The sequence below is a fragment of the Pseudophryne corroboree genome, chromosome 12 (genome assembly GCF_028390025.1).
Source record: "Pseudophryne corroboree isolate aPseCor3 chromosome 12, aPseCor3.hap2, whole genome shotgun sequence".
Taxonomy (NCBI): domain Eukaryota; kingdom Metazoa; phylum Chordata; class Amphibia; order Anura; family Myobatrachidae; genus Pseudophryne; species Pseudophryne corroboree.
The window spans coordinates 134624396-134645761 of NC_086455.1; the positions used below are offsets into that span (position 1 = coordinate 134624396).

Consider the following 21366-nt stretch of genomic DNA (forward strand, 5'->3'; position numbering starts at 1 on the left):
TTCCTGTGAATAGATTTACAAAGGTAAATTGTATTTATACTCCCAGGATCTGTGCATCTGCTATGTGCCTTTTCTGCTAAATACTGTTAGATGTTCCAGTGTTCCGAAACGCGTTGGTACCATCACCCCTTGGACCAGAGGGGGACTACCAGCAGCAGTGAGGACTTAAGATCTGGAAGCCTATGCAGGGCACAGAGGAGTTACTTTGCTGAACTTGGTTCTATCTAAGCAGTGACGTATCTTGGTTCTATCTAATCAGTGACGTATCTATAATGGGTGTAGGGTATGCAGTGCACACAGTCTGATGGGTCCAGAGACCTTGCACCAATGAGATATCCGCCATCCGTGCAACAAACACCTCCTATAAGTGCTTCCTGCAATGCCATCTCTGGATGATGTATACAGGAGGGTGGAGCTGGTGCAGCAGACCATAAGCACTCTGCCACTGTGCCACAGTTTTCTCTAGTGCGCATGCACCGTCTTTTCCACTATCAACGGAAAGGAGGCAGCGCTGACTAGAAGCACCTATAGAGGGGTCAGCAGCATCAACACTGGCTGCCTTCACAGATATGTAGGGTGCCATTACATGATGGGGGCCCGCAGCACATTACCCACTCATCGGTTAAAATGCTCATGACAAGCCAAGTCACAATGCAGAGGATGTGAGTCAGGTTTTATTGCATTAAGTGTTGCCTACTTCAGCATGTAGCACCGAAATGCTGGGTGGCTTTCCTATGATGTGATGCTCAAGGATTTGCCAAAACCAGGTTGGACTTGCGCTGAACTCCAAATGAGGCCCATTATGCCTGGTATATGGGGGAGCAGGCATTCATGGACCAGAGCACTCATGGTAATATTGAATTCAATATTTACAGGAGTTACATCTGAGAACCATTTTTTGCTTGCACCACTGGCTCACACATCAAGAGAACCTGGATGCAGTGTCCTCCATCATCACTCCTCCTAACTGCAATCACTGATCACCCCCGCAGTCACATGCAACCTCGTAAGCCATGCAAACACCATTAGGTAACAACACTAAGCTGTTAAAACTAGAGGGAACTGGAAATTTATTATTGACATAAGTAATGTACAAAATATGAAATAATCAGATTAAAGCTCAAAGATCAACTGCTATAAATAGCAATCCTATGTTAGTGGTAATATGTGGAATTCATAACCATATGGGGAGGAGACGGCAAATTCACTAAACGAATGATATAAATATATATATATATATATATATATATATTAAGAAAATAGAGGAAAAAGGAGCGCCTACTAGTGTCAGTGAAAAAAACCTGTGGGCTTAGGTATAGTGATAAATAAAACAATATGCAACAACTTAGCTTGAAAAACTTTCAGGCTGATGACTCTTAGAAGCAGGACATGTAAAAAAGAGATAAAAGCAACATAGTGTTTTTGAATTATTACAGAAGCATAAAATTATGAAGATTTATGAAGTCCTCATACTAGGACGAAACGCGTTGGAACAAGGACTTGATGCTCACCCCTTGGACTTCCCATTTGTGGACAGATAAGCTGTTTTTAATACTCAATCTTGTACGTTTGTTACCTGCATTTATGGACAGAGAATCTTCCTATATATTCTTATAAATCTTGGACTTTCCTCATGCGGACAGATAAGCTGGCTATATTTCTTAATCTTGTACGCGTGTTACCTACACTTACGAATAGACAAGCTGCTATATATATTTTTTAATTGTTATTTATTTGTCACCAGCATTTGTGGCAGGATTGTGCCAAATAAATTGTTACTGTTTTTAATTTATTTTGCTCTCTTATCAAAAATTGGAACCAGCATAGTTCCTAACTCTTAAACTTCAGTAATAATTAAAAAACAGTACACACTATGTTGCTTTTATCTCTTTTTTACATGACCTGCTTCTAAGAGTCATCAGCCTGAAAGTTTTTCAAGCTAAATTGTTGCATATTGTTTTATTTATCACTATACTTAAGCCCACAGGTTTTTTTCACTGACACTAGTAGGCGCTCCTTTTTACTCCATTTTCTTAATCTTTATACTGTTTAAGAGCTGCCACTCACCCATGTATGAGGTCTGTCGTGCCTAGCAAAAAGTATTGCGAACTCATCCCAGGGGGTCTTATTAGGTGAACACAGGCGCTATTCTTCATTTCTCTCTCTCTCCATATATATATATATATACATACGGGTGGTCTTCAGTTTGCCGAATGTCGGGATCCCGTCGCATAGTATACCGGCGCCGGAATCCCGACACACGGCATACCGGCATATATTCTCCCTCGTGGGGGTCCACGACCCCCCTGGAGGGAGAATAAAATAGTGTGGCGCGCGTAGCGCGCCACCGTGCCCGTAGCGTGGCGAGCGCAGCGAGCCCGCAAGGGGCTCCTTTGCGCTCGCAACGGTGTCGGTATGCCGGCGGTCGGGCTCCCGGCGTCGGTATGCTGGTCGCCGGGAGCCTGGCCGCCGGCATACCATACTACACCCATACATACATATACACACACAAAAAAAGGTTAGATGCACTTCTTACAACGATGTAACTTACAAGTTAACAGCAATATATATGAAATATCTGAAAAGGTCATATTATATACAGCACACTGAATATGATGCCCTGGACTTTAGATATATATTGTTTTCATATACAATAGTACCCCCAGTCTCTGTTATATACACTACTTCATGGCCATCAGACTAGTTAGATTCTCTCTAGTAGAGTGTATCTTATGATTTTAGAAATTGTGTACTTTCCCCATGTTTCCCCCACTACTGTGTCATCTGCCCCACATCACAGGAATATAGCTATTTGTGCTAGTTATGCAATTCCCTGTGATGTCAGATAGATACAAGGTGATGAGGGAGCACTTTATGGCATTCCCACAAGGAACTGAAGAATTTCTCAAATCAGATAACTATTAGATACACACTGCTACTAAAGTGGATGAGAAGGGACTTGCGTAATTTAAAAAAAATAAAAACAACAAACCCCCTCTCAATCTACCCAACAAAAAGTGGATTTATCTTTTAAGAGATGTTTACATGGGCAGGGCTACTTATAGTTGTACAGTTCCCTAACATTGCAATAAATGTCAGTTTTTGGCTCTACTATTAGTGATACGGATTATGGAGTGCAATTTCCTCACTTACAGGGCTGATAACTTGAAAAACTCCCCTTACTCCTACAAGTATTCTTCTGTTGCTGATTGCAGTTCAAGCTACAGCCACTTCTCCCTTGTATCCTTATAGGAAGACCATTGTCACGGGTTCTACGGTCACACAATGAAGGGGACAGTGCTTGTAGGACAGATCGGTGCTCAGACGGTTCCTGCAGTATGAGTGGGGCTCTGGAGCTGCATTTCAAGAAAAGAAGGACAAACAAAAAAATAAAAACAGACAAAAGTAGAACTTGCAATGGAAACTCACACATAGGATGGTTGACAAGCCACCCTTACAGCTGACAGACAGAGGAGGTGGTAGCAGCCAAATTTAGAGTGATGAGTATAATCAAAATCATTTATTTAAAAGTAAACAAAAAAAGGTGATTGAAAAATGCTTTATTTGCAAATGAAACAACATGATCATTAATTAGCTTTTAGGCTGCAAGATTGAACAACACCTTTAATATCAGACAGTAATCCAACTTTAATATTCCCAACATCTGCAATGTATGATAAGCAAATATAAACCTCCTGATTGCAATGCTGCTAAAAACTGCGATGCAGACTGTACATTTCTCACCACACTCCAGGTCATGGTAACAACTTAATAATGACTGATCGCTTTCTTCACACAGTTGCACTGCGCCAGAGAATGACACCTATTACGCACGTCAGGTCCTCTGCAAATATATTTTGGGGAGATGTTAACGGTGAGGGCGTCAGTTAACGGTGAGGGCGTCAGAAGAGCAGTGGTTTCCTTTTCACTCTAGGTACAGGGTGCAGGCGGAAGGAAGGCCAGTGTGTATGTCCGCAGAGCATCTGCAGAAGCAAAGGTGTTTCAGATAGTGCGTGGGCTTTGGGCTGGAGCACAGGGCAGAAGGGCGGCTGGAAAGGAAGGTAAACAGATTGTCTGAGTGTTTGTATGAGAAGGCAGCTCTGTGACTTGGTACTGCAGTTCATCCGGAGTTCAGCATTTGAGGCTCGCGTAGAATTATTACACTGCTTCCTGGCTTTTCTCCGTCGCATAGTCTTCGGTATGTCGGCCACGCTCATCTTCCAGCACCAAGCAGTTACGCAGAGTTACGATATCACGGGGAAAGTCATCTTTCAGTAGAATGCCGCGATCTCGGTGACAGTCCAGCTCCTCAATAAATCCGTACCAGTAAATCACCAGGCCAGGCCCAAATCTGAATGACACATGTATGGTTAGAAAGAAATCAGTAGAAATTACTGCAATACTATAATGTGACACATAAATAACAGGAGAGGAACATAAATCAGGAATCATGTCCTACACTTTTTTTTAGAAGGTGTGCCCCATAGAATAGTGGCAGCCTGGTTTGGGGCCTTTCCGCATATAGAAGTGCGGGGCCAGCTGTCATCTAGCGTAATTTTGGGTCTCTTTCTCAGAAGTTTTGTTTTAAAAACAAATATACGAGATGTACATATCAATATTCTTCTCCATTTGTTACACATAGACTTGGCTGTCTGCCTCTGACTGCCTATCCATTCCTCCCACTTTCAGATGGAGAAATCCCTGGGGCAGCCTCAGGAAACAGCCCCCTGAACTATTTGGCCCGTGAGGAAGTTCAGACCTTCAGCCTCGGGTTCATAAACAAGTAATCACCATCAATCAGAGAAACAACGCAACACATCAGCCTCACCTCACTTATACAAACATGCATGGGGGATGTTTTCACTGGCCTCCCTCCCCTACTGAGAACACTTACAGAATGGACTACTCCGGCCATCTCTAGGGCTCTGCCATAGATTGCTCATTTACAATATTATGTTTAAAGTGGAACCATAAATTAGGATTGATTGACTAGTAACTTTATTTCTGATCCTTTTTTTCTCCCATTTAGGGGTCATGGGAATTGGGTTTACATGGAAGTTTCATAAAAAGCCCTGCATTTTAATTCAATTATATTATCAAATAATGTAACAATAGAAGCTTAATGTGTAAATATGTTTACACTACATTACTTATACCATTATACAAATAAAACAGATTTGCATAGTGGCTAGCATTACTGCCTCGCAGAACTGAGGCCTTGGGTGTCATTTCCACCAAGGCCCTAATGTGTGGAGTTTGTATGTTCTCCACAAACTGGCATTGGTTTCTTTTGTGTACTCCAGTCTATTCCTACATTTCAAAAGTATACTGGTAGGGTAACTGGCTTTTGACCAAAAAATAAAAATCCTAGTGTTACATCTGTATTTTATATATATATATATACACACACACACACACACACACACACACACACACACACACACACACACACACACACACACACACACACACACACGTGTGGTAGGGAATACAGATTGCAAGCTCGGCTGGGTCAGGGACTGATGTGCGTTCAAAGCCTAATATGTGTGCATTATGAATGCATTTAATAATAAATAAAGAATAAGGGGGGTCATTCCGAGTTGTTCGCTCGTTGCCGATTTTCGTAACGGAGTGATTAAGGCAAAAATGCGCATGGTACGCAGTGCGCATGCGCTAAGTATTTTAGCACAAAACTTAGATTTACTCACGTCCGAACGAAGAATTTTCATCGTTGAAGTGATCGGAGTGTGATTGACAGGAAGTGGGTGTTTCTGGGCGGAAACTGACCGTTTTCTGGGAGTGTGCGAAAAAATGCAGGCGTGCCAGGATAAAATGTGGGAGTGTCTGGGGAAACGGGGGAGTGGCTGGCCGAACGCAGGGTGTGTTTGTGACGTCAATCCAGGAACGAAATGGGCTGAGCTGATCGCAATGTAGGAGTAAGTCTCGAGCTACTCAGAAACTGCTAAGAATTTTCTATTCGCAATTCTGCTAATCTTTCGTTCGCAATTCTGCTATGCTAAGATACACTCCCAGAGGGCGGCGGCTTAGCGTGTGCAATGCTGCTAAAAGCAGCTAGCAAGTGAACAACTCGGAATGAGGGCCAATATACAAACATCACAGTTTTGTCGTGAATAAAATCAGGTTATATTTTATATATTGGCTGTGACTGTTGTTCACTTGAGGTACATATAGTATCAGTAAGTGGTGAAGATAAATTGCAGCTCTACAGGATTAGCCAGCATCCACTTACTGCTGTTCATTTCACCCGTGTCACATAGGTGGTAGCCTGTCTTTAAGGCCAGACTCAAGTCTTGAAGCTTCATCACTAGAAGCTGTCCCCCAGCTTAGGCCCAGCCATCGGAGGGTTCACCAGGTGATTTATGAGAGTCTGTTAGGGGATCCTGCCAAAGAAAACACTGCGGGGGAAGATGCCTGTTACATTGTGAACCGTTGAGTTCACTGCAATGTCATGTAACAGTTTATACCTGGATTTACAGCGGGGCTTTCAACAGCAAGGAAGTTACATTTCATAGCAATACTCTGTCTTTTTACACTAATCAGAAGTTAAACAACCCAAACCCAGGCTGCCCAAAGGTTAACCCATTCCGTGCATGTCATAAGAAACTATTTCCTATTAACACAGCTGTGAGTAAAAAGTGTCATTTGAAACCGTGTAGAATATGTAGTTACTTTCTAGATAGATTTTGATCTGTGGCAAGATACAGTCTACAAATAGACAAAGATCAATAAAGTTGCATCAAAATTTTCTTGCAGATTGAATTCTGCGGTGGAACATGCGGTTTGGCAGGGGTGCGAAGTTTCACAGCTATCTTCTGAGGAGAAGTCCATGCATCAGTTTTGCTCATCAGAAGAAGGTATTAATGCTGAGACACACCGTCAAATAAAGACATCGTTTATAGAAAATAAAGACAATAACCACTTAGCATATGGTAGCATATGGTATCCTTATAGCACCAGCTAGTTACATACATTCATTTCATAGGTTACTCTTAAACATACTTGCCTACATGACCCTCTCCATGAGCGAGAAAATGCTCTGTTCCTGGACTTTCCTGGTACTGTATGATTGCCATCACCTGTGGTGAGCTAGTTAATTGATAAGAAAGGTGTTTCACCACAGGTGATGGCAATCATACATTACCAGGAAAGTCCAGGAACAGAGCATTTTCTCCCTCATGGAGAGGGTCAGGTAGGCAAGTATGCTTTGGACACGTTTCCAAAATCATAGCTCCCAACCAAAAGAGCCCTCAAATCAGCAGCACTGTCCTGATTTAAGGGTTCTAACCCTCCTTCCCGGGCCAGGGCTACTGGGCAGTAAGGGAGATATGCCTGCATCATACTTACCTACTCTCCCAGGTTCTGTGGGAGAGACTTTTTTTGGGGGGGTACTCCCCTGCACCCCTCACACATTCTACCCACTTCCAAGTGAAGTGGACAGAACATGAGGATAAATACTAGAGATGAGCGGGTTCGGATTTACTCGGTTCTTAACGCCAGAATTATCGCAAAATCAGATGTTCCGGATTTTTTTTATTGGCTAACCAAAGCACACGACATCCGAGAGCCAATAAGGAGATTCAAGTAAATCCGAGTTAAACCGAACCCGCTCATCTCTAGTATGTAGTATACAGGCAATCTGTGGTCCCTAAAGAGGGGGCGGGGCCTAATGATGAGATTGTAGGCGAAATGCGCAATTTATCCCTGCCCATAATCGAATGCTGTCCAATCACAGCTGCTTTCCCATGAGGGGCGGGGTAGAATGACACAATTAGCCCCATCCTGCCCACCTGCCTCCTCTCCAGGCATCTCCCGGAAAGGATACATTCAAAGTCGGTAAGTATGGTCTGCATAGCAGCGGAAAATGGATGACTCCTGTGCTGCAGTGACTGTGCTATTGGAGCGGTGGATAAGGGGCAGTCCAATCAGTGATGTGACCACACCCACTTTGTGACATCTCTGTCCCGATCCATTAATCCCAATCTGTTGGGAGGTATGCCATAAAATGCTGCAGTTGTCATTCTATATCAGTGATGGCTAACCTTGACACTCCAGCTGTTGTTGAACTACACATCCCAGTATGCCCTGCATCAGTTTTAGCATGGCCAAATAACAAAACTGTAGCAGGGCATGCTGGGATATGTAGTTCAACAACAGCTGGAGTGTCAAGGTTAGCCATCACTATTCTATAAAAACGGTTTAATCAATGAAGGCACCAATGTAGCATCCTCACTGTTATACTCATACAAATGACTAATTTCAAATTGCAGCAATTAGTGTTCTGCATTTTGTATGTGGAGTGAAAAGCACACACGTAACTCCATCTATTTCACTGAGGCATAAAGGTTTGTTATAATGATGAAATGGACAGCTAATAAAATATCTCAATTTATGGTGTTTAAATAATATTACAACTGAACATTTATCATCTAGGACACAGATAAAAATAGGACTTGAGAGCAGAACCTAGTTACCCCCATTACTGTTGTAAAAGGACTTTATTCGATCAACAGCAAATAATGAATACAACACATAGCAATATCAGAGGGTTCCGGTATGAATGGTCGACCATGTTATGGTCGACAGTCATTAGGTCGACCACTATTGGTCGACATTGACATGGTCGACACGTGAAAATGGTCAACACATGAAAGGTCGACACATGAAAAGGTCGACATGAGTTTTTTAAACTTTTTTTGGTGTCGTTTTTTGCGTAAAGAGACTGGGAACTTCGGGCATGGTGCCTTCGCTCCGCTACCGCTTCGTCCGGCACAGATTACCGTTCCAATCGTAGTCCACGTGGATCGTAAAGTATGGAAATGTTCCCTAAAAGAAAAAAAAGTTAAAAAACTCATGTCGACCATTTTCATGTGTCGACCATGTGAATCTTGACCAATAGTGGTCGACCTAATGACTGTTGACCATAACATGGTCGACCATCTGAACGGATACCATATCAGAGATAATAGGAAACATTTTTGCTATGTTTTATTTGAGAATCACACCAGACAAGTGAGAAAACTAGTAAGAAATGGAAAGTTTAAAAAAGTAAATGTGTGTGAAAGAGACAGCGTGTTAAATACGTGCCACATTTTCTATGTCCCAGAAGTCAAGATAGACCATAAAAACCTTTATCTAATGGCATCCTTCATTCAGCCACGCAAAGAGCAGCTGGAGCTGAAAACATGGTTCCTTTTAAACTTTAAATAGTCATTTGCACCATGACCCAAAGATCTGTAATGTGAGGGAAATGTGCTGCAGCTGATATATTTGCTAGGCTCCGTTTTAATGTGGAACTAAACCAAATAATATTTTTTTATGTTTCATTAGAGGATGAACTGTACAGTCTACCTTGCATTGAATGTGAGAGCAGCTGTGATCACAAGGCATGACACACTGCACATGCTTCCATATTTGCGTGAAAGACCTCCCCACATTCTGTGTCATTAATGATTAACTCTCCTGATAGCAGCATTGTACACTATATACAATTATATATTATACCTTCTCAGAAAAGTCATATTATAGAATATTACTTTCTATTATGTCACTTTGATGCATCTCAGCATCCATTTTGAGCAATACAAAGATGGCAGCTCACGGTTAGCAAAGAATGAGATTGTAAAACTGATTTAAGTCCATACTTGTTGACACTTATAACTTCAAATGTAAGAATGCATACAAAATATTTTTTTGTGCACATACACAATACATACAAAGGCACTTTGCCAACAAAAATGGGCTTATATCAGCTTTTAGTTCTCAGGCAACTGGCTAAATCCAGGTTGTAGAACTTAATGACTTCCTATGAACAATCACACGGCTGCATTTGAATTTCCCACCTAGAAAGGATCAGTGTTCACAAGAACGTATGTAAGGATGTGCCCTGTGGGCACATCTGTGTTGTCCCTAGTTGGGGACAGCGCTGGGGCAGCTTGTCTGTCCCCAGCGCTGGGTGAGTGGCGGCGGGTGTCCGGTGCAGGGATTACACTTTTCCCTGCACCGGACCAGAGGCTTTTAAATATTGGCGCCCTCCGGGAGCCAATCGCGGCTCCCGGAGTGGCGGCCAATCAGGGAGAGACGCGGCGAGCCAATCGGCGCTCGCCGCGTCATAGGCCCCGCCTCCGGCGTCTGACGTCAGACGCCGGGCGGGACCAAGAAGGAGAGGCCGCGCCGAAGAGCGCGAGGAAGAGAAGACACGGCCGGGAGCAGCGGAGGAGGTCGTCGGCGCGCCGGAGCGCAGAAGAGGATCCGGCGCCGAGGAGAAGACGACGACCGCGGGGAGAGGAGGTCCTGAGGCCGCGGAAGAGGCCAGAAGACGTCGGCCTGCAGAAAGAAGATGTCCAGCGGCGGCTGGACGCAGGGAAGAGACGGAGGCGCCGCTGGCCAGGACGGGTCAGCGGCAGAAGACGGTGGAGGCCCCCAGGTTAGGTAAGGCCTCAGTGAGGCTATCCTCCCCCTCCCCTTTTCCTCCCTCGACCACCAGGGACGGGCATTAGGCCCGAGGACACAATTCAGGCGCTAGGCCTGGGCGCAGTTAGGAGTTTGGGCCCCCAATATTTGATGAGGTGGTTTGGGCATTAGGCCCAAGCCACCCCACTCATGCGGCACCAGTTAGGCGGGCACTAGGCCCGGGGAACAATCTAGGCACTAGGCCTGTGGCTAATAGAGGGCGTTAGGCCCTAGGGTATTTGTGGCCAAATCAGGGATACGATAAGGTGACCCTGGGCACAAGGCCCAGGTCACCCAACGGGCGGCAAGTAGGCGGGCGCTAGGCCCGTGGGCAAAGTCAGGCCTCCGGCCTGTGGGCAGTTAGGGGGCGCTAGGCCCAGCGAAGCAGTGTTTCCCTGAGGTGAGTAAAGGTGGTACTGGGCGCTAGGCTCAGGCCACCCTGAGAGTACGGTAGGTGGGTGAGCTGTGCGGTCCCCACTACTGGGTGTTCTGGGTCGGGTAGATAAAGGGACAGCACCGTTTTATGTTGTTACTCCGATAGTGTGTTATATGTTGTTACCGTGCAGGGCAAAGTGTATGTGTTGTGTAAGTTGTGCATAGTTGTGTTGCACCACACCCACAGAGCTAGTTTGAGGGCTCCGCTGTTGTAGATAGTATAGGGTGTGACACTAGGTCAGAGTTAGGCCCTGCACGGCTGTTTCTCTTTGCCTCCTTACAGGGACCTGTAAGTGGAGAAGATTGGAGTGCAAGACTCGTGACGGTGAGTAGCATCCGTGTACGTCTGTCCCTTGTTTGTCCCCGAGCGCCGGAGTTAGGATTGCTCACGGACGTGAGAATCCCTTTCATCACACTACGTGCGAAAGCGCGAGTGTGTGAAAGCTGGGTAGCTGAGGCTTTGTGCCGGTGATGACCATTCACCCAGCCGGTGAAGGTCGCAGCCACCCCTGGGGTATCCCCTGTTCCAGTGGAAGAAGGGTCGATACCCCCTTTAATGTAAACCATTCTCTCCTCAGCTCGGTCGACGGTCAGCTCCAAGAGGGAATCGCCGTGTCCGGATCCGACTGAAGAATTCCAGGTCCGTTGAAGGTTCCGGTACCTGAAGGTGAGAGAGAGCGGCGCCTGGTGAGTACAGAGTCTACACCTGCACGGCAGCAGGCACCACCACACGCACCGCACCTCTCACACGTAACAACTGATGCACTGACACATATAAATTACTTTGGACCATGGAGCACTTGGAGAAATCTTGTGAATATGGGAAGATACACAAAACCTATGCAGATCTACTTGTTATTCAGGCCCAAGTGATTGATCCAGGAGACTGTGATTATGCACCTTAGTATGACCTCATAGTTTCTCTGATACGCATTGTAGCTGTAATCAAACTATGAAGAAATACAAAAGTGCATAAATATTTTCTTTCATCCCTGCTTGCACATAAAATGTGGCTCAGTTATAGGACAATCACTAAAGGAGTGAGAACTCCACAGTCCTACATACCAAAACTCAAGGTGTTTATGCCGTACAATGAGCTATGGGTTAGGCTGCCTTCGGCACCTCTGCCAAGTTCCAACAGTACAGATGAAGTATGGAGTCGTTCTGCCCGGTTGGCTCTTCTGCCAGCTCACTAAAAGTACTGTATTGTTCTATGATTTATCAATGCCAAGTTAAAAACCAAAACGGAAAGTCACAATGACTAATCATACACAAAAGAGACCAGCGGTGGATTATTTCCATGAGGGAGTATCATTAATTCACACACAGGCTATTTGTGGTGGCAAGCCACTTAGAATTTACTTGTTGAATATAGGAAACAGAAAGTTAAGCCGCTGTAGGCAGGGTCGGGCCACACCACCTCTGGAGACTGACCACACCCCTAAACATGGGCCCCTACCACTGCATTCCTCGGTGGGCCCTTCATGCCCCAGTCCGACACTGGCTGTAGGTGTCTCCTGATGTAAGGTGTAATACTCTATCTCAGTAGTTCTCAAACTCGGTCCTCAGGACATCACACGGTACAGGTTTTCCATGTCACCCAGCAGCTGCACTGTGTATCACCAACTGTCACATCTTAAAAATCTACAGGTGACCTGCAAAACATGAACCGTGTGGGGTCCTGAGGACCGAGTTTGAGAACCTGTGTTCTATCTGATAGCTTATTGGAATCCTAACTAAACTGGTCTTGTGGTAGAACCGAGAGTAGTACAGAGAAGAAGAAAGTGTATTACAAGAGTGCATTGTGAATATGGGCATATGTACCACCTTCCCAGCACACAATTATTATGTTTAATCCCATATAAGTGACTCCATGTGACTACCTGTTGTGTTGTGCTCTATAGAAGCAACAGGCAGGCCTGGAGGTCTAGAGTCCATCTTCACAAAGTTCTGCAGCTATGGCAGATCATACAAGATACAAATCATATTCCGAGACAGCACATACGAGGGTGATCAAGGAGGTGCACATGTGAGGCTGAGGGTATAGAGTGGCATGTTTGGGAAAGTTTATAGTCTGGATCAGGGTGTTTCATTTATTATCTTTGAGCACCACATTAGGAAAATGACTTTGAGTGGAGGTCCACAACATGTTTTCTCACAGTTAGCCTCTAAGCAATTAGCTAAAATTAACAAAAATATCTGTAAATAGTCTTTTAATGATTTAATATTGCAATTTAAATTTACTGTGACGAGACGCTCTATTAATGCAAAGAATGGAGTTGTGACCTTGACTGAATGATGTGTGTGATGTCAGGCATGATGTTTGTGATTGTTGCGGGGCATTAGGGACATGGTAGTTGGCAGTGGGGAGAGGAGAGTGGACATTGATGTGCCACCACGTTAGTGTCCATCTTGTAATGTGAAGCTGTTAATCTTGCACGTGACTCTACAATAAAAGGCTGCCTGTCACCCACATCACTAACGAGGCCACCTCCTTTAGGCCCCGGAAAGAGCCCCTGCTAAGTCCCCACCTACATGTGTAGGCCCAGTGTCGGACTGGGGCATGAAGGGCCCACCGGGGGAATGCAGTGATAGGGACCCATACTCAGGGGTGTGGCCAGCCTCCACAGAAATACACCTTAGTTTAGTGCAGTGTAATGCAACATATCTACCATGTATAATACAAGTGCACAATCTGGAACCTGATCCCTAGAGGAAAGAGTGGGCCCTCAGGCAGTGGGGCCTACCGGTGATTTCCCTGGTACCCCTGTGGGCCAGTCCGACCCTGTGTAGGCCACTCAAATGTTCAATCTGCTGTCCCATCATCCCTGAGGGGGATTGTTCAAGTTTTATTTGGCTGTAGTTTGGACACCCTTGGCTCTAGAGGGACAGGGCAATTGTGAGCCAAAGGAGCTAAGCACAATGAAGTTGGGGTAAGGTAGGCTATAGTGAAGGTGCAGGTTTTGAGAGAGCACTTCAAAGATTGCAGGCTGGGAAAGCGTACAGACAGGAAGGATACGTCAGGTGCAGCAGAGGTCTAGGAGGAAGGAATGAAAGGAGATTATTAATGCAGAGATGAGACACCGGTCAGAATAAAGTCTAAGAGGGTCGGATGGAAAGAATATTGTGAAGTCAGAGAAGGGGAGTTTTTGTGAGGGCTTTGATGGTGTGAGTAGCTTGATTTGCTATCTGGAGGAGATAGAAAGGGATTAGCACGGTGGTACAGCAGATGAGTAGGGTGAAAGTGGAAGCTAACACTTACTGCTGCATTTAAAGGGGCAATGATGCGTGAGGGAAGGCCAGATAGCAGGAGGTTGCTGTACTCAAGGTGGTTAATATTAAAAGAATGGACGAGGGGTTTGTAGGAAAGGGGTGTGTTCTGTCAATTTTTCTGAGGAGGAGGCATCAAGACAACAAAGGGTTCTATGTACAGAGTAAGTTTGAGGGTGAGTTCAACAGTAACACCAAGGCCATGTATTTGGTGAGCTGAGTAGTGTGTGATGTAATTAACTGAGAGACATCAAAGCAAGCGAGTGGTGTGCGTGTGTGGGGGGAAAGTAACATTAGTGGGAGGAAAGATGAGGAGCTATGATCTGGACATGTTGAGCTTTAGGTAGCATTTGGACACTGGAGATGGCTCAGAGGCATTTGCACACAAGAAATAAAAGGTAAGAGAGAGTTCAAGGGAGAAGGGATAGATATGAATGTAGGGAGGAGTAAGGAATTGCACAGCATAATATGATGGCTTTATAATAAAGGTTAATAAAACTAATAATACAAAGATTAGGATTGGTGTAAATTGAGTTTAAAGAACATCTTTCACTTTTGTAGAAATGTTACCAAGCTATACATGTTCTATAATATCCATTGCTTGCAGGAATCACGTTGAAGCATCTCTTTCATATTCTGTTTGCTCCATCAATTTAGCCAAACAGACTAATTTCTTTCTAAGTACAATGATCAATGCAGCTCAAACTCTGGGCTTTCAATACAGGCCAAATGCACGCTGCTGGATTTTACTGCAGGTGCCAGCAGACCAGAATCAAAACACCTGCTCCACTGTAAAGAACGGGTGGCGGGCTTCAGGTGTAAGAGAAGCTGGAGAGGCTGGAGTGTCAGCCGCAAGTCATTAGCTCTCAAACAGCTCCAGCTCTTAAACACCTCTTAATTTACGCACAAATTACATGGTGTGCATTTTAAGCCGCAGCTTGATTACAGACTGTTAGGCTGCATGACAAATAGTTTGCAGGCAGTCTCACCATGTGCATGTTTTCACTTTCTAAGGCATTGTGTCGGAGGAATGTGAAAAAGCCACTGATACATTACGGAGTGGGTTGAAGTATGCTTTGATTATACCTTCACAGAAGAATTTCCTGGTGCACACTGCTTTTCTGAAAAGATGCCTAGCGTAGACTTGGCAACAATGCTGCTCTTTTGTCTACGTTAAAAATGTTTTCCACAGATGAAAAGGAGAAATTAGAAAAGAGAAGGGAGGGAAAAGCCTGTACTCTTCCTTTTAAGAATGTTTACAACACGCTCTGAATAATATTCAACTTGTGGCGTGGATCACCTGGGATATCAAGTAACCTTGTTAAGAAGCCAGACATTGTTTCCTTAGCATTAAGCACAGCTCCTTATTAAGTAACAGTATAATTTCAGGGCGTAGACAGTCTCGAGCATTTCCCATTATTTCCAAATTCCTGCGCTTGTAAATCTAACAGAAAGCCTGCAAAAGTACAGTATACCTCTCTTGACGCTCCACATAGAACTTCCTTTGCGGACAGTAACAAGAAAACTGTTACATGAAACATCAATGAAAAACATAGCGGAGCAGCGCTTATGAAAAATTGTGCATAGGAACAATGTGCTGTAACCCATAGCAACCAAACATTGATTATTTCACTATGGATTGCAACACCTATTTCCTGTACACTAGTTAGTCACTTTGCATGGCTCTGAGGGCAGTTCTGCAACTCACTCTATAAGCTTCAAGGATGAACTGAAGGAGGGAAAGGACGTCTCCCCCACTATATAAAAAGAATATTACTTGTCATCTGGATTTGTGCCATGTACAGTATTAAGAATGAGCGGAAGCCACAAACAGCACAAAAGGAGGAGCAGTATCTCAAATGCTCTCTTCCTTCCTGGATGAGTTCCAGAGAAAAAGCTCCAGGCTCTTGAAGGATTCAGGGACTGAATTTCAGGACCGTCAAGGCATGTTGCTCTTCAGGTGATTAACCAGTGTTTATTTTTAGGGCTTGATTGGAAACAGGCCACACTGAGGCCAGTGCAAGCTGATATCTGGATTAGTTTACACAGTCTCATACATTTACAAAAGCCTCTCGCACAGCTGTTGATCTGGCCCAGGTCTCCCAAAGACTGCTGGGAAGTACGAGGCCCCAAAAAGCATTCTATCTAGATATGACATATTTCCAGGCCTTTCGGTAATTACTAAATCACTGGATGCAGTTTTAAGAGACTTCTATAAAATATGCTAAGACTATACTTACCGACTTTTTGGCTGCTCTCTCCGGGAGAGAGCAGCCAGGTCGGCTCGGCAGGGGGGCGGGCTGCGATGTGCGTGCAGAGGGGGCGGGCTGGAGGCAGACTGGGGGTGTGGTGGAGGCGGACCAGGGGCGTGGCCACGGGATCGTGCCGTGTAAGCCCCACCCCCGCTGTATAATGCCGCTATTACAGTCATTATACAGCAGGGGGCGTGGCTATGATGCGATTCAACAAGAATCGCGTCATCGCCTGCCCGGACCGCCCACTTTACTCGCTAAGTGGGCGGCCGGGCAGGGGAGGGGGGACCCCTGAAATCGGGAGACTTGCCAGCTCTTCCGGGGGGCCGGGAGGGTCACCCGATTTTCGGGAGCCTCCTGGCCATTCCGGGAGAGTAGGCAAGTCTGGAGCCTAAGACAATGGTGTATGGATAGTGTTGTATTATCGTTTTTATACAAATTGTACTGTAACTGCTACTGTGTATTTTTATTGTAAATACAGTTTTATAACACCCCAGATATTCCAAACTGTTTTTGCAAAGTTTCCCCACTCAAACACACAACGACACCATATCAATCACACTATAAAGTGGAATGCATCAGTGTTATGGGTTGATTTATTATCTTGCCCTATGAGTCTGTGTGGTTATAATATAACTCCCAACATGACCCTCTCCAGGAGGGACAGAATGCTCTGCTCCTCGACTTTCCTCTTAATTTATGATTGCCATCACCTGTGCTGAAACACCTTTCTTATCCATTACCCTGTTCAACAGAGGTGCAGACAGTCATAAATTAAGAGGGAAGTCCAGAAGCAGAGCATTGTGTCCCTCCTGGAGAGGGTCATGTTGGGAGGTATGTCTATATGCCACACTTACAGGCGCTTTGGACTCGCTGATTTTTGTTTGTAGCCCCATAGTGGACAATAGTCTGGGTTGAGATGAGGCCTCAAAAATGAACCCTAGTGTGAATGTGTCTGTGTGTACATATGGAATATAGATTGTAAGCTCCACTGGGGCAGGGACTGGTGTGAATGGCCAAATGTTCTCTGTAAAGTGCTGCGGAAAATGTGTGCGCTATATAAATAACTGGTAATAAATAAATAATAAATAAATAAAAAGGGGGGCAACAGGATGTGCGATTGCCGGTGTTTCCACTCCATACCAATAGCAATTTGCCCCTTGCGTCTAATTGATTTGACCCTACATGTTTTCATTTTATATCTTATAATTTATTCCATAGCAATAAAAAAAAAGAAAAAAAAAAGTCACTCCTACCTGTTCATTAGCATTTGTCAGTAATCCCCATATAATCAAACTGGTGAACATTGGAGCAATATTAACATAAACTTGCCCTTTGTTGACACCATTTGAAATAGTATAACGGACAATTATTAAATGGAAATACAATTTACGGACACCATGTGTTATATGAGAGCAAAATTGGCAAAATTCTAACAAAAGAACATGGGAATTATAAGTAAATGGCATCCAACAAAATCCAATAAGGGATATATTAGTGTGGACATTATTTCTATCCTGAAGTTTGAGTGGGAATCTGGATTAATTTCACTAACAGTGGGCAACCTAGAATTCCTGTGACCAACAATATAAATCTAAAACAAAGCAAGAGATACCGGACACATCAGATACATTTTTCGCCAATACACCTCCCCTCTGCTCATGCCGATTAAGTCTTGTGAAAGGTGTTGGGCACATCTATAAACACTTTCATGTCTGTATAACACACACATATAAGGAAGAATTGCTGGACTTGCCTACATCTGGTTAGCTGTAGGAATAATGATCAGGAACCTGTTCTGTAGACGGGTGGTCTTCAGTATGCCGACTGACGGGATCCCGGCGCACAGTATACCGGCGCCGGAATCCCGACAGCCGGCATACCGACACTTATTCTCCCTCGTGGGGGTCCACGACCCCCCTGGAGGGAGAATAAAATAGCGTGGTAGCGCGCCACCGTGCCCGTAGCGTGGCGAGCGCAGCGAGCCCGCAAGGGGCTCATTTGCGCTCGCCACACTGTCGGTAAGCCGGCGGTCGGGCTCCCGGCGCCAGTATGCTGGTCGCCGGGAGCCCGACCGCCGGCATACCATACTGAACCCCTGTAGACACGATATTAAAGCAAGCAGAATTCTTTATCTTCTGTCTTTAAAAACCACAAAACAGCCTCAAAAAGTCAATTTCAGTTAACAAACACCTCCTATAAATAGGTGGGAAAATGGTTACATAATATCAGTTTTGCATGTTGTGTCAGAGCTTATTGTGAAGCAGGGTTGAGGTTTCCCAGACATCCTGTAAGCTGTGCGACGCTTTTAAGGCCAGCCCTGTTAATAAGACAAAAGAAACATCATCTTTGGAGACGAGAGGCTTCCTGGGTGTACAGTATTACACAGAACTAAGTATTTGAGGAACGGAAGAGGTCCCAGACCAGTTCCTTAGCTTCTGACTTGAATTTATCATCTAGTTCCAACATGAAAATGTACTCAGCACAACTACTTAAACAATACAGCCTCAACCGAATGGTGTTTGGAGAGAAAATAGTCCTGTACCTCTATTTGCCATATAATTGAAGACAATCCTAATAGTTATCGCCTAAGTGACATTTAAAGCAGCACTTACTCTTACAAAACATATGCAAGCATATTTGCTTTCTTTGCAGTAAATGTAAATGCATTGACAATAAGTGGTGTTTTGTTGAACCTTGTTATTAACGTTGCTGAACAACTCAAGAACACAATTTCAGAACATATCACCAAAAATAGCAGTCCATTCTAAATGGGCTTTTTTTTTGTTTCCATCTGCAGTTGCTACAGTACACAGCTGAATCTGCCATAGTAATATATAAACAGACAAATCTTGCAGTGTTTCAAGCTTGTAATCAGTTTCCTCTTGCAGAACATTAAGGTCTAGCCAACATTTACTGGCATTGTTCTCACATGACCTGAATATCATGGTTAAGGTTACACAAAGGTTAGTAAACCCAAGTTGTAAATTATAGTGATGAATAAAATTCAACCTCCAGTGTTACAAAAACAACTACATTGCTATAGGTTTCCTGTTCTCCAAAATAGTGTGTGCCGTTTCTCCTGCAGTACTCTCTTACGGCAAAACATGTTCTGAATGGACAATACACAATATAAAACAAAAATATTAAATTGATAATTTAGGTAGCTCAGTGTTCAAGAATACAATAAGACAAAAAGGCGATTTGTGAATCTCCAAAAATAAGTTCCTGCAGGGGGGATGTAGTTAAAATGCCGCTAGACGGGATTCCAGTGGTCTAAATACTGACGCCGGAATCCCGGATGATGGCATAAGGCCGGCTCAAAATCCCGACTCAGCTCGAGATCCCAGTGTCAATACACTGACGCCTGGAATCCCAAACGTTCTTTTAGCGGAATACGCCTGTGTCCTGCCGCAGGTGGAGGTAGGTTAGGTTTAGGCATTAGAAGGGAGGTTAGGGTGCAGGGGTGGTTAGGTACCGGGGAGGGGCGGTTAGGCACTTACATGGGGAGGTTAGGGTTAGGCACCAAGCGGGGAGGGTTAGGTTTAGGCACCAAGCGGGGAGGGTTAGGCTTAGGCAGCAGGGAAGGGAGGGTTAGGTACCACCAGGGAGGGTTAGGGTAGGGGAGATGTTGGGATTCTGATGGTCAGGATGCTGCTGTCGGGATTCTGACCGCTGGCATCCCATCCATCGGGATATCATACCGAAACCCTGCAGGGCATATGTGATGCCATGTGTCTATTTAAACCCTCATTTGTAATAATAATAATAATAATAATAATAATAATAATAAAAAAGTACATACAAAGAAGAGCAAAGGACATGTCCTAGCACATCACAATGTCAGTAATGGCAACTCGAGAAACATTTGCGGTGAAAGTAGTGTGGGCAGGACCTTGCTGAATGTGAGCTACTGGGGCAAATCTATATTTTATGAGCTGTTAGGGGTAGAGGTTGCACACGTTGGGGCTCATGGTGTATTTACATGTAAACCCCAAGCACAAAAAAAGTGAATTTTGCTTACCTTGCAGACCTGGCCATGTATGCAACATGCCCACTTTTATGTCAAAAGCTGTGGCTGCACAGTGGTAGTAGTAAATGCTAGATACAGCACACAATTCATACACAATGCAGTATAAATAACTAATAAAGTGGCATACACCATTATTGTTATCTTTATTTATATGGCGACACAAGGGATCCGGCAGCGCCGATTACAGAGTACATAAACCAATGAGCAACACAAGAAAAAAGCACAGTTTGAGACAATATAGGACAAGTACAAGGGGGGTCATTCCGACCCGATCGCTCGCTGCAGTTTGTCACAGCGCAGCGATTGGGTTGGAACTGCGCATGTGCCAGCGCCGCAGTGCGCCGGCGCATGGCAGCTTTCATTACCTAGCAATCGCCTCTGAGACGGAGACGGTCGCTAGGAGGGAGGGGGCTGAACGCCGGCGTTAAGCCGGCGTTTAGGGGGAGCGGTCCGGCCAACGCAGGCGTGGCCGGACCGTTGGGGCGGGCCGCGGCGGCTGCGTGACATGCAGCCGCTGCAGCCAGCGGGAGCGATGAGCAACTCCCGGCCAGCCGCAGACGCTGCACTGGCCGGGAGTTACTCCTCAAATACAAAGGCATCGCCTCTGTGCGATGCTTTTGTATTTGTGCAGGGGTGTGTGTGTGTGTGCGGGGGGGGGGGGGGGGGGGGGCGGCACTGACATGCGGGGCGGACTAGCCCTATGCTGGGCGTCCCCCCGCATGTCTGAGTTAACGATCGTAGCTGTGCTAAATTTAGCACAGCTACGATCAACTCGGAATGACCCCCTAGGTACATACAGAAAACCAGGGGTTAGCTGCCATCACAGGGAGTATAGATGGTGTAAGTAAGAGAAGGAAAGGCACATGAGACGAGAAGGCCCTGCTCTTGTGAGCTTACAATCTAAAA

The 21366-nt window shown here is 44.9% G+C and overlaps 1 protein-coding gene and 1 long non-coding RNA gene across 4 annotated transcripts in view; one reads left to right on the plus strand and one right to left on the minus strand.

The window, feature by feature from the left end:
- Positions 1-3545: 3545 nt before the first annotated feature.
- CDIN1 (CDAN1 interacting nuclease 1) overlaps positions 3546-21366 on the minus strand; it is a 501029-nt gene continuing 483208 nt past the window's right edge. For both annotated transcript variants that reach the window (XM_063948054.1, XM_063948052.1), the window contains one exon: positions 3546-4351. In XM_063948054.1, the coding sequence (XP_063804124.1) occupies positions 4159-4351 (193 nt within the window). In that variant the 3' untranslated portion in view covers positions 3546-4158. The remainder of the gene's footprint in view (positions 4352-21366) is intronic.
- LOC134980988 (uncharacterized) overlaps positions 16052-21366 on the plus strand; it is a 231880-nt gene continuing 226565 nt past the window's right edge. For both annotated transcript variants that reach the window (XR_010190497.1, XR_010190498.1), the window contains exon 1: positions 16052-16135. This is a non-coding gene — a long non-coding RNA (uncharacterized LOC134980988). The remainder of the gene's footprint in view (positions 16136-21366) is intronic.